Source organism: Mustela lutreola, chromosome 13 (genome assembly GCF_030435805.1).
Source record: "Mustela lutreola isolate mMusLut2 chromosome 13, mMusLut2.pri, whole genome shotgun sequence".
Classification (NCBI taxonomy): Eukaryota; Metazoa; Chordata; class Mammalia; order Carnivora; family Mustelidae; genus Mustela; species Mustela lutreola.
The window spans coordinates 85,860,737-85,874,756 of NC_081302.1; the positions used below are offsets into that span (position 1 = coordinate 85,860,737).

At 34.3% G+C, this 14,020-nt stretch overlaps 1 protein-coding gene across 2 annotated transcripts in view; it reads right to left on the reverse strand.

The window, feature by feature from the left end:
- Positions 1-2,273: 2,273 nt before the first annotated feature.
- The window catches only part of ZMYM2 (zinc finger MYM-type containing 2), a 113,017-nt gene continuing 101,270 nt past the window's right edge, over positions 2,274-14,020 (reverse strand). For both annotated transcript variants that reach the window (XM_059144722.1, XM_059144721.1), the window contains 4 exons: positions 6,228-6,342; positions 5,086-5,337; positions 4,688-4,808; positions 2,274-3,147 (listed from right to left, as the gene is read on the reverse strand). In XM_059144722.1, coding sequence (XP_059000705.1) covers positions 2,955-3,147; positions 4,688-4,808; positions 5,086-5,337; positions 6,228-6,342 — 681 coding nt within the window. In that variant the 3' untranslated portion in view covers positions 2,274-2,954. The remainder of the gene's footprint in view (positions 3,148-4,687; positions 4,809-5,085; positions 5,338-6,227; positions 6,343-14,020) is intronic.

Consider the following 14,020-nt stretch of genomic DNA (forward strand, 5'->3'; position numbering starts at 1 on the left):
GACTGCAAGATGTTTAAGATCTCAGATTAAATGAACCCACAGTAGAGTAGTACAAACCAAAAATTTGCAATTTTATGACTTTGTCATTACTGTAATCCATAATATTATGCATAAGCAAGTTACCCACGTCCAAATTACTCCATAAATGATGTACCCCATTCCAAATTGGCCAGGACATAGGGAAATTCCATTAGAAAAACAGTGACAAAAGTCTGAATGCACAGTACAATATGCATCTTCTTCCTATCTCAATTATGCTTAACACACTGGTAACAACTCTGTGTAATAAAAGTATTTTTATGGCCAAAAAAGAAAAAAAAAGTTGAGCTTCTTGCCTAGAAAAATCCTTTAATGTCTTATATTACCTAATACAGTTTATAACCTAAAAATTGTGCTAATGAAGATTCAATTTGCATGGGAAAGTCAACCTTATCAGTATGAATAAAAACTTAAAATGGCAAAATCTTCCGAACAAAAAAATATAGCATCTCCAATAGATATCTAAAGACAATAAGTTATATTTACAGGATGCTATAATCAGAAATCACCTAAAAGCAAAAAGAAACTACTACCATTTCACTGTCTTTTTTCTCAGCAGTCAGCTAGGACCACACAAACTAAGGACATCCAGGAACCGATGAAATGTATTCTAGGTCAAATAAGTTTCACAGAACAGACAATTCTTATAAAGTTTTTTTTTTCCTTTTCCCCCTGAGAGTCAAGTTAATTAATCCTTAGATTGCATTCAAGACAAAAACAAGAGCTCTAAATCCTCAATAATGTTACGATCAAAATTATGTAGACATTCTGTTTAGGAAAGCTAAAATGTACAATAAAGTAAATGTAAATAGCAAGACAAGGTGCTTAATAGTAGTACCACGGCAGAAATGTATGGTATTTGGTAGAATTAATGTTAAATGACATTTGGGGCAAACATTATTGCTTGATGGAATATAGCACCACTTTGAAGAATAAAAGATGGTTAGGATTAACCACCTTTTAATCAACAATACGCATTTATAGGAAAAGTGCTTGAAGTACTTCCAGAAAAAGGGGAAATTTTTGTAGTATATATTTTAAACATGTTACCCACTTTTCTTCATTAAACAGACAATGAGCAACCTTTTTAGTAAAGTAGTATCAGATTTGCTACTGTCAGTCTCATTATCAAATCAACAAATATAAAATTAAGGGACAGAAATGTTATTCAAACTTATAAAACAAGTTAGAACATTATAAAGTGATTTTATGCCAAAAACATTTCTGCTACTTATTGCTTAAATATACAGTGATTACAAGTGTGAAATTTTCCATATCATGATTGCAAAACTTTCTGAATGCTAACATTTATCCTAAGCAAGAGAGAAATATCTAAGGGACATGTAGACATTGCCTAACCACTGTGGAAAATAGCCCAAATTCCCCACAATAATTTTAAAAAACTAATGTCACCGTGGTGAGTCAGGAATCAGAAACAAGACAATATGATTAACACACATGCTCTATGAAGTCAGCCAAACGATTTCTTTACAATAATTTGCAGCTAGCATTTTGCTCAGTCTTTATAAAGTAGGATTTTCAGTAAACTTCCTTGTTCTAAAAGAAAAGGTCTGAACGGATAAACTGCTATGCAGAAGCACAAAGTTTTTTAATGCAATCTTCTATAAGAAGTAATTAAATTTTAAAAGCCAAACAATCTAACACCGAATGTGATTTCCCTCAAGATATACTTTATCTTATCCATCAGTTTCTCTGTTCTTTAATCATCTGAAATATCAGAATTACTACACTGGTAATCTTCATAGTAAAATGTGATACTATCTTATTTAAACTAGCTTGACTTTCTTTAACAACTATTTTGGGAGTGGCATTTCTAAAAATAATTTTATCCAACATATGCATCAGTCATATTTGAAGGCAATACAAAAATCCTAATAAAATTGGTTAAGTTTTAGAGTACTATTCAGATACTGCAATATGATCTCTATCTTTAGGGGGTGGAGATAGAAAAAAAAATCAAAGTTCTATAAATGAATGGGATTTTAAATACTTATGGTTGGCATAGAAAACAGAATTCTGTACTTTCATTGGACATTTTTACAAAGAAAATGTCTCAATGATCAGGTTTTCAACATCATTCTTCATTCATATATATATATATATATATATATATATACACACATACACATATATACATACATATATACATATATATATATATCTTTTTTTTTTTTAAATTATTGACTGGGGTGATGCAGAAAGCCACAAATGAGAAAAGGACACTAAGGTTTTAATAAGGGGAACAAAAAGTTGTTTCACCAGTATAGATTCACATTACAGTACACCAATATTGACAGCATTCTCTTGTCTATTTTTGGTACAGAAGATGGCATCTGTCTACATAACCTTGTAAGGCTTCAGTAACTGAAATATAAAGAAAACAAAACAAACAAAACCCCCCAAAACAAAACAAAAAACCCAGCCTATTAGTTTATAGTTTATTTTAAAAATTCTGAAAGACACTGCAAGTTCTAAACTTTTAGTAGTGCTACCCATACACAACCATCTGGTCAAGAACCCAGTAAAAGAGCCTCCTTTCAAGGAAGCCTTTCAACAGTAGAGTTGTGCAATATGGATGTTTCTTACTACAAGAAAAAAATTATACATGGCACATTCTCATTTGTATTTTGTAATGTAAAAAGTTACAAACATACCTAATCAAATAAATAATAATAAAAAAAGAATTTGAATGTATTTGTTAAGTATCCTAAAACCACTACATAGAATAATGGCAACTTTCACTCACAGATTATTTACATGGTAATACCCAGTGTGGGTACACTGCTACAAAACTCAAAACAGAAGGAGTAAACTTGAAATGTTTCCATAATAAAGATCTAGCAGCATGACTATCTAATGCTGTTTTATCCCGATTGCTTCTGAAACGTTCCTTTTTAGTCTGTGTCTTCATCCAGTTCATAATTGTCTTTATCATAAATATCTTTTACTAAAAGAACCCGTACAAGCATATTTTCCAAGGTGTTTCGGTCCAGTGAAGTAGATGTGTACCAGACAGGACTATCTGTTGAACTAGAGCATTCTGGTTGCAAATAAAAAACATCCATTCTCTGATTAAGATTCTGTGGACTTTGGGAGAAAGGAGAAAGTCAATTTCACAGTATATACAAAATTCCCCACAACTTTCTTTTCTTCTTCCAAGAATAATTCCATGACTACTAACAATATTATGTGGTCCAACCACAGCTCATTACTTACATTAAATATTCTATCATTAAGATATTCTGAAAGTTAATTTCTGTGATGAAAGATTATTTTCCCACCATAATTTAAAGTCTGTATTTCACTGAATTCAAAACACCATTAACAGAAACAATATTTTTAATCATTATTTTAATACTGCCATTAAACAAGTAAAATGCTGCACTGCAGTTATAATTCTAAGATAATTAATCATTAACATGCATCCCAGCTTCAGAGATAGTAAAATCTGAAAAATGTCTTAAAAATCAATGAAATATGGTAGCTTATAAAATTACCTAACAGCACTATACAACACGAATTTTAATTTTTAAAATATTAACAAGATAATTGTAAGATAGGGATTTCCAACTAATAATAATAAATAACTTCCAACTAATAAAACAACTAATGTAAGACAGGGATTCCAACTAATTTCCAAATAATAATAATAACTTATAACTAATTCTAAGATACGGATTTCCAACTACCACTGGAAGACAGGACACTGTTGCTGCCAAACAGGGCCACCCCAAACCACTGTCAGAAATATTAGTATTTTCTATAAATAACACCACTGCTTTTGTGAGTTCTTAAGAACTAACCAGGGGGCCTAGTTATAATTTATAAAACTTTACCTAAGACAATATACTTGGTTCATACTAACCCTCTGAAAATTAAAGGGTTCATATATAAAGCAACAGATAAGCTTAAAATTTATGATCTCTAAACATTTCATTGGTTTAAAATTTTCTAAAATGTCTTTGGTTTTAGGCTGACAGGGAAAAGCAGTAGTACTGCTGAAAAGTAATGTACTTTTAGAACACTGTATCTTTTAGACCTTCTTAAAGGAACATTTCTGCTTAAATGTTAAGTATTCCATTTTCATCTCCACCTATCCATTCTACCTTTCAATATACCTTTTCACCAGGGGTGTGGTCAAGTTATAGCTTGTCACTTGTTTGTGTCAAGTTTTATACCACTAAACTATATGTAAATAAATAAATACTATGTAACCATTTATTTATATATAGTATATGGCTGCTTTCTGGCTATAACGGCAGAATGGAATAGCTGCAGAAGACGCTCTATAGCCCAAAAAAGCCTAAAATATTTACCATCTGATCCTTCACAAAAAAAGTTTGTGCTCTATGTATGCTTTATATAATCACTGGGATTGCTGATTTAAAGATGACAATAATAGTAGTAATCTCATTGGTAGACAACAATTTCTTAACATATGCTTGAATCCTAAAGTATGAAGTATAAGCTGGGTATTTTATAATAATGAGACTACAAACATTAGCTGTGAGAAGAGAGAAAAAAATCTAAAAAAGATCAGTGAAAAACAGTCACCTCTTGGTAAGTTAAATTTAAGGCAACTAATCTATACTACCATTTAAAAAATTAAATATCATTAAACACTTACCTTTTAGACAAATAGCATTCAAACATTTTCACAGGACATCTAGAAGGATTGGCTGTATTTTCAATTTGTTCAAATACTGGCTCATCATCTTCATGTTTTCTTTTTCCAGTAGTAATTTTATCTAAAAAAATAAAAGTTATATAAAATTCTTAAGACCAATCTTGAAAAAAGATAGTACTATTCATTCCTAGTATCTATTGTACCAAATGTGGCTTCCAGTAATTCACAATTTTTCAAACAAAATGAACTAAGACATTTTAAGAATATATAATAAGCTGTCTTACTTTATGAAAATGGCAGTCCTTAGATTCTTAACAAGTGACCCAATACAGTTTTTATTAAGGCAAAATTTGGCTATCCCTCCCACAGACAATCCAAAAACAAAAACGTCACACTACCTTCATTATCTGTTCCACATAAGGAAGACACTTGGTATCGAAGACATGCTTTGTTTTCCATTGTTAGAGGATTTTTTTTCCAGTGCCTAAATACAGTGCCAAAGGAAAGTCTTAAGTGTTGTTCCACTGTTTTCAGGCCAAAATACTTAGTATTAAAGTAGAACAGAGTATTCAGAAGAGCTACTGGAGAGTGTGATCCTAGTTGTTTTATCCTCCAGAGATAATCTTCTTCAACTCGAGAAAATATTGACCCTTAAATAGAAGTATTTTTAAAGAATTACAATAAATAAAACAATTTTCATTTAACCACCTAGAAAAAATGAAGTTAATTCAAGAACAAACCTATTTCAATCCTCCATTCACACCAGGTTAAAACTGGAATGAATTTCAGCAGCTCTTTAACAAAAGAGGCTAGGAAGCAAACCAGACTATGGAACTAGCATCTCTGGAGTAAGGGACTAGATGTTTGCTTCTGTTCTTCTGTAGGACAAGCACACAATGGTCAGAAAGGAATTTAAATCTGCAGAATTCCTGAAAAAAATAGGTGATTTCTATTCACAAACACATTTTCTCCACACATCTAAAACAGTTTTCTTAGAGAAATTTGTATCACAATATCCCCTGAAGGGCTTAAGAAGTAAACATCCAGTGTCTTACTCCAGAGAAAGTTGGGTCATATTCATTACAAATTTCTTCATAAACAGTAGTTATCAATTACTTCATTTCTAATTCAACAAAAGATGAACAGATGAGTTCATGAATAACTACAATGAAAAATACGCTATCTAATTTAAATTATTTATTAATTATTTTTAATGTACTATCTGTAAAAATAAAAATACCAGTAGCAAAGCAACACTTTTATTTACAAGGCATTACCCGGGTACCTGGGTGGCTCAGTTAGTTAAGCATCCAACTCTTGATTTCAGCTTAGGTCATGATTGCATGAGGGTTCATGAGATGGAGTCCTGCATCAGGCTCCACACTTAGTGGATAGTCTGCTTCAGATACTCTTTCCCTCTCTCTCTACCCTTCTCCCCCCCGCCCAGCCCCTGCTCATGTGCACGCGTGCACATGCACTCTCTCTAAAATAAATTAATAAACCTTCTAAAAAAATAAAATAAAAAATAAAAGAGCATTACCATCTGGAAGTATGCTGGGTTGCCAACTTCGGAGTATTTTATTCAATTCTTGCTCAAATGTTTGGTATCCTGGATCAATAAATATGTTGTCTTTTCGATTACTACCGCACAAGTACTACAATAAAAAAAAAAAGTTTCTTGAAGGAAAACCAGCTAATTATAAACAGTGAACATATTACTTATATTCTGTATGTCTTAAGAAAGAAAGAAATCTTATGTTTAGGATAAATAAAACAGGCACACTAACACAACAAGGGTGATTACTGGCTTTATCTATATATCTAGAAATCATAAGCAATCAAAATTACCAATTACTCTGTTGCCTAAAAAACCCAAAGCCGAAATACACACCCAAGCATCCAGAACATAAGAACTGGGAGAAATCTTCAGTATGTCAGATAAAAACAGAGTATCTGGCTCCAATTTTTATTATACAGCACATGGAGAAAACAAAATTAGACTTTCCAGTAAGAGTAATTAAATTATTGATTAAAGAAAAATTCTGAATGGTACAGATAGGAAGAAATATTCTGTAGCTGCCTGAGGATCTCTTCTAGCACTCTTTGGTAAGCGAATACTTGTTTACTTATTGCCTCTCTTTAACTCCTGTGAGCCATACAAATTTATGACTGATAAGTTACTATGATAAATCTTACCAGTGAGGGTTATTAAAGAATGATTTAAACACTAAAGTTCGCAAAGTCCATCTACAATGTAATCTAAAAATAAGGCAAAAGTAAAATGTATGACAATATTAGCACTAAGAATGGGAGGCAGGAGTTGGGAAACTTACACTATTATAAGGCTCATACATTATACATAAAGAGGTGCAATCATTTTTGAGGTATATAATGAACTGAAATGCATATTATAAATCCTAGGGCAACCACTACAAAAAACTTAAAAGGCATAAATAAACCAATAGTGGAAATAAAACAGAATCATAAAAATAACTAATTCAAAAAAAAAAAAAAAAAAAGCAGAGAAAGAAAAAAGAAACAAAACGAAAACCCCACAAAGAACAGATATAACAAATATAAAACAACCAGGAGGACGGATTTGCATCCAATGTTAGCTGTGACTACTAAAAGGTCTAAACCAGGTGGCAAACTAGAGTCTTTGAGCCAAATTGGTCATCTGCCTATTTTTGTCAATAAAGTTTTCTTGAAACATGGACACAACTGATGTTTGCATACTGCCCCAGTCTACTTTCATACTACAGTGGCAGAGTTGAATGGGTGTATGACACAGACCAGTGTGGCCCACAAAGACCAAATAAACATTTATTGTATTTTATTGAAAGGAAAAAAGGGCGCCTGGGTGGCTCAGTGGGTTGGGCCTCTGCCTTAGGCTCGGGTCATGATCTCAGGGTCCTGGGATCTAGTCCCACGTCAGGCTCTCTGCTCAGCGGGGAGCCTGCTTCCTCCTCCTCTCTCTCTGCCTACTCCTGATCTCTTTCAAATAAATAAATAAAATCTTTAAAAAAAAGGGGGGGGGAGTTTGTTGGTCTAAACAAACCAAGACAAGATTGGTCAATTGAATTAAAATTTAAGGGTGGGGGGAACCAGGCCCAACGCTGCCTTCAAGACAACTACTTAATTTTTTTTTTTTTTAAGTAATCGCTACACCCAACATGGGACTTGAACTCACAAGCCCGAGATGAAGAGCTGCGTACTCTTCCAACTAAGCCAGTGAAGAGCCCCAAGACACCAACTTTAAATATGTAAACACAGGTAAATGAAAAGTAAAAGGATGAAAAAATATATACAATGGACTTAGGGGCTTGGGTGGCTCAGTCAGTTAAGCATCTGCCTTCAACTAGGGTCAAGATCTCAGGGTTCTGAGATGAGGGCCCATGTAAGGACTCCCTGCTCAGTGGGGAGTCTGCTTCTCCCTCTCCCTTGGTCCCTGCCCCCACTTACGCTTTCTCTTTCCAATAAATAAAATCTTTAAATAGGCCAAGAGCCACATGAAAAAATGCTCCACATCACCCGGCATCAGGGAAATACAAATCAAAACCACAATGAGATACCACCTCACACCAGTCAGTATGACTAAAATTAACAAGTCAGGAAATGACAGATGCTGGCGAGGATGCAGAGAAAGGTGAACCCTCCTACACTGTTGGTGGGAATGCAAGCTGGTACCACCATTCTGGAAAACAGCATGGAGGTTCCTCAAAAATATGACAATAGAGCTACCCTATGACCCAGCAACTGCACTACTGAGTATTTATCCTAAAGATACAAACGTAGCGATCCGAAGGGGCACGTGCCCCCGAATGTTTATAGCAACAATGTCCACAATAGCCAAACTATGGAAAGAACCTAGATGTCCATCAACAGATGAATAGATAAAGATGATGTGGTGTATATATAAAATGGAATACTATGCAGCCATCAAAAGAAATCAAATCTTGCCATTTGCAACAGTGTGGATGGAACTAGAGGGTATTATGCTTAGCAAAATAAGTCAATTGGAGAAAGACAACTATCATATGATCTCCTGATATGAGGAAGTGGAGATGCAACGTGGGGGGTTTGGGGGGTAGGAAAAAAATAAATGAAAGAAATGGGATCGGGAGACAAACTGTAAGAAATTCTTAATCTCACAAAACAAACTGAGGGTTGTTGGGGGGAGGGAGGTCGGAAGAGGGTGGTGGATGGACACTGGGGAGGGTATGTGCTATGATGAGTGCTGTGAAGTGTGTAAACCCACGATTCACAGACTTGTACCCCAGGGCTAAAAATACATTATATGTTTATTAAAAAATAAAAGAATTAATTTAAAAAAAATAAAATTGTTTTGAAGTCTCTTAAAATATATACACACACACACGTATACATAAATATATATATATATATATATATATATACACACACATACACACATACACATACCATGTACTAATCAAAAATCAGACTAGCATATCATTCATCTGAACTGATCTAACATTACTCCTCCTAGTCAGAAGGAAGATTAGCCAGCATAATTTCAAAATGGCAGAACAAAAATTTCTAACTAATGCCTTTCAATTAGGATGCAAAAATTCCTAACTAATGCCTTTCAGTTAGGATGCAAACCAAACAACTGGCAAGCCATGAAGTAACAATGTCAGATTCCCTCCCCTGCTTTTGGGTTAGTCAGAGAACAGGATTTCTATCATTTCCTAATCTGGAAATTCTCAATGTTATGATTGTAGCATTAATTTCAAATATAATATCACAATTAAACCTATTTAATGGGATTATAAATAGTTGTTGGGTGTTGTTTTTTTGTTTTGTTTTTTTAATTTTACTGTTGTTTTTTAAGTAGACTCCAAACCTAGCCGGGAGCTCAATTTGTGGCTTGAATTCACCAGCCTGAGATCGAGACCTGAGCTGAGACCTTACTGTAAACTCTGTACACTTACTCACCAACTGAGCCACTCAGGCACACCTAACAAATAGTTTTTTTTAAGTGTGGTTCCCAGACATTTTTAAAATGTAAACTTAGTACACATTATATAAAACAATCACAAAAATGAAATCCCCATGTTTGAAACAGCAATTTGTATCTTTTGTTCTTAACATAAAGCAGCATACATAATAAAAAAAAAAAAAAAAAGAGGGAAGTGATCCTGAAATAATTTTCAGCTATTAAGTCAAGTAACAAGGGGAAAGCACTTTCTATGTACATTCAGAACCTTAAAAATAACAAGCCAAAAATTAGGCTCTCAGCTCAGCTCTACTACAAGTAGCTCCTAAATGATGTGCCAACACTCAGTCCTTCTGAAGAGACTTCTCTGTCAATCCCTGATGAATTAAAAAGATTTGGTCCTCTTACTAGTACAGAAGGAATGACAATAAGCTATATGAGTCACTGCTGTAGTATGGGAAGGGATACTAACTACATTATGGTTGTTTTTTCCTTTAAAGGCAGTCCCAATTTACAAATATCTAACTGCACGCAATTTATGAACACCTAATCTACCCCAACACCAAAGGCCAATAACTTCTGCTTTTCAGAAACGAAGGAGAAGCCAACAAAGACAGCAGCATCTTCTAAAAAGTAACCCTGAAGAAAATGTCCTGATGGGCCAGGGCTGTCTGAAGAGTAGCAATCTTAATCAAAAATTATCCTCACAGGGAGCGCACTTAGGTGGCTGTCAATTAAGTGTCTGACTCTTGGTTTTCGTTCAGGTCATGATCTCAGGGTCCCGAGATGGAATGCTACCCTGGGATCTGCCCTCAGTGTAAAGTCTGCTTGAGATTCTCTCTACCTCTCCTCTGCCCCTCACCCTATACTCACACACGTGCGCACTCCAAAATAAACCTTTAAAAACAAACAAACAAACAAAAGAAATGTAAACATGACCCATAATTAATTTAGCTATAAATCAGCAGCTCTAGTGTTTCAATATTATTCCAACCCTCAACTGCAAGAAAAAATACTTCCAAGAAAAAAATATTGAGTACAATCTTTAAAAATGCTTAAAATCTTTTCATGTTTCACACCCTGGATAAAATACAAAGTCTAAACATTTTATCAATGTATGGGCCCTTTGCTATATGACTCTTACCTACTTCATACTCCACCTCAGCCCCACTTCACATTCTACATTCTAGGCATGCCAAGTAGTTCTGGAAAACTGTACCCTGGTATATATTTTTCTGTCTTCTTGGAATGCCATTGTTCTTCCTTCATCCTTCCTGCCTAGAATTTCTATATCTATTTCTTTTTTTTTTTTTTTTTTACAGATTTTATTTATTTATTTGACAGAGAGAGATCACAAGCAGGCAGAGAGGCAGGCAGAGAGGAGGAAGCAGGCTCCCTGCTGAGCAGAGAGCCCGACATGGGACTCGATTCCAGGACTCCGAGATCATGACCTGAGCCGAAGGCAGCGGCTTAACCCACTGAGCCACCCAGGCGCCCCATAGAATTTCTATATCTATTTCAAAGCTCGGGTTAAAGGTCATCAACACTGCTCTATTTTCTCAGATTACATCCTTAGAATCAATTAGTCCCACTTCTGTGCCACCAAGTTACCATACCATGAGGACGCTGTTTAAATACCATTGTTTATGTATTTCAAATCCTTGAGCCGAGCATATTATGGCTTTTGAGTCAAACTGCTTACCAAATTCAAAACATGTAAGCTATATAACCTTGAGTAAGCTACTTAACTTCCCTACATTCACCAAAAACCAGTAAGAATAATAGTAAGGTTGTTCAGAGGATTAAATAACATGTTGAGCTGTTAGCACTATGCACAGAAAGCAGTAAATAGGCAAAAGAAGTCATCTCCAATATCTACTCCAATGTTCAGAAGTCAGCATAAAATAAGCACTTAATAGTTCCTGGAAGAAACCAATGAAATAAGGATTACCAAAACTCTGAATGTATTACACCGCTGCTATGAAATATAAGGCAAATTCTTAAGGCTCTTCTGAATCAAAGAAAGATGAAATGTGTTTTAAAATGTTGTACATATTTTAATACAATTTAACTATCAATAAAAGCATTTATATTGAACTCAACAAGACCTAAGTGAGTTTACTGTTTTTTTAATTGAGTAAATAGAGTTCTAACACTTCTTTTAAAAAGAAAAAAATAGGGACAACTGGGTGGCTCAGTGGGTTAAGCCTTTGCCTTGGCTCAGGTCATGATCCCAGGGTCCTCGGATGGAGCCCCACGGGCTCTCTGCTCAACAGGAAACTTGCCTCCCCCTTTCTCTCTGCCTGCCTCTCTACTTGTGATCTCTGTCTGTCAAATAAATATATAAAAATCTTTAATTAAAAAAAAAAAGAAGGGCGCCTGGGTGGCTCAGTGGGTTAAGCCGCTGCCTTTGGCTCAGGTCATGATCCTAGGGTCCTGGGATTAGGTCCCGCTTCGGGCTCTCTGCTCAGCGGGGAGCCTGCTTCCCTCTCTCTCTCTCTCTCTGCCTGCCTCTCTGTCTACTTGTGATCTCTGTCTGTCAAATAAACAAATAAAATCTTTAAAAAAAGAAAAGAAAAGAAAAGAAATAGGGGCAACTGGGTGGCTCAGTGGGTTAAAGCCTTGGCCTTCGGCTCAGGTCACGATACCAGGGTCCTCGGATGGAGCCCCACAGGCTCTCTGCTCAACAGGAAGCTTGCTTCCCCCTTTCTCTCTGCCTGCCTCTCTGCCTACTTGTGATCTCTGTCTGTCAAATAAATAAATAAAATCTTTTGAAAAAATGAACATCAAATACCAAAAGCAAATAAATATGAATTTTGGAAAAGTATTACTGCATCAAAGTAAATCTTCTTTTCATGAATATTTATGTCAGTGTTACTTAAAAAAGAAAAAAATGTTAATCCCTCCAAATAAGAAATCTTGGAAAAATTTTTAGAAAATGAGAATATCTAGAATCAACAAGGAATTCTCACAAATGGAGTTAAACAACCAAACAATAAAGGGGAAATTCACATAAAAGCAAATTCAAATGGCCAAAATAAAAAAAGATCCTCATCCTTTTGGAAAGCAATCTAGTTATATCTTTTAAAAATAAAAAATACACTTTTATGATCGAATAATAATACCCTTTCAGAAATCTTATCTCATAGAAATACAAGCACCAGTTCTTTAAGATAATTATGTTTTGGGGAAGAAAGATATACATTGTTTATAATAGCAAAATTTTAGGAAACAAAGGGAATACGCGTCATTGTTGAAATGTTTAAATTAAATGAGGCATGAAATATAATATAGTTAAGCCTGTTCAGCTGTTTTTGAGGGACTGCTACAATGTACTAGGAAACTACAGTACAAAGTGATTAATATGGTTCCATGTTCTTAGTTGCCAAACTAGTATATCTTTTGCCATCTTCATTTAAAAAAACACACACAAAGCAGCAAACACATCTAGCTAACTGTGATGAGGTGAGGAGGATACAGGAAAAGGTTATTCAACAATTCCACTGATAATACATTTGGAGTGAGGGGCATGAGTTTACTTGTGTAAGGTAGTAGATAAAAGAATAATCATAACTGTGGGATTTCATACACTTTTTGTTTTTAAACATAATCATTATTTCTTAGTCTATGGGAAAATCAGCTATTTTGTGAGGGAGGGGAAAAAAAATGCTATGGTCCCCTTTTATACAGGACCCAGATAAACATCTGTAATTACATTTAACTCCTCAGTATACAATGCAGAAGTGGCTACACATTTACCTATGTATATTCATAAGCCTTAGTCCTCACAAATAAAGATGCTATTCCTTCTATAAACATAATAAAAAAAAAACATACATCTTCAACATTATTTTTTGCCAGATGTGAACAAAATTAATAAATGCAACAGTTAAATATGAAAACCCTTCCAAAAATAGCTTCTATTTCTGTACACATCCTTGAAGTAACATTAAACAGCAATGATTTCCAGAAAGTATATTTTACCTTTACACTGAGTTTTAGGATTATTTTTAAAGCTGCTTATAAATACCATGTAGTCTTTCATAAAATTAAATCAAGTCTGTGAAAATAGGTCTAATGATGAGAATAGTTAAAAAAAAAATTTTTTTTCAATTATACTAAAAAACACACACACACACAAAAATCTATCATTAACCATTTTTAAAGTGAAGAGTTCACCAGTTAAAAAATTTTTTGAGTTAACATTTTTAGTTCATACACAGAACCTGTTTTAAAAAAGGAGGGAATTCTGAAATATGCTACAAAATGGATAAACTTTGAGGGTATTATGCTATGTGCAATAAACCAGTCACAAAAAGAGTAATACTGTATGGTGTCACTTATACAAGATACCTAGAGTACTCAATGTTACAGAG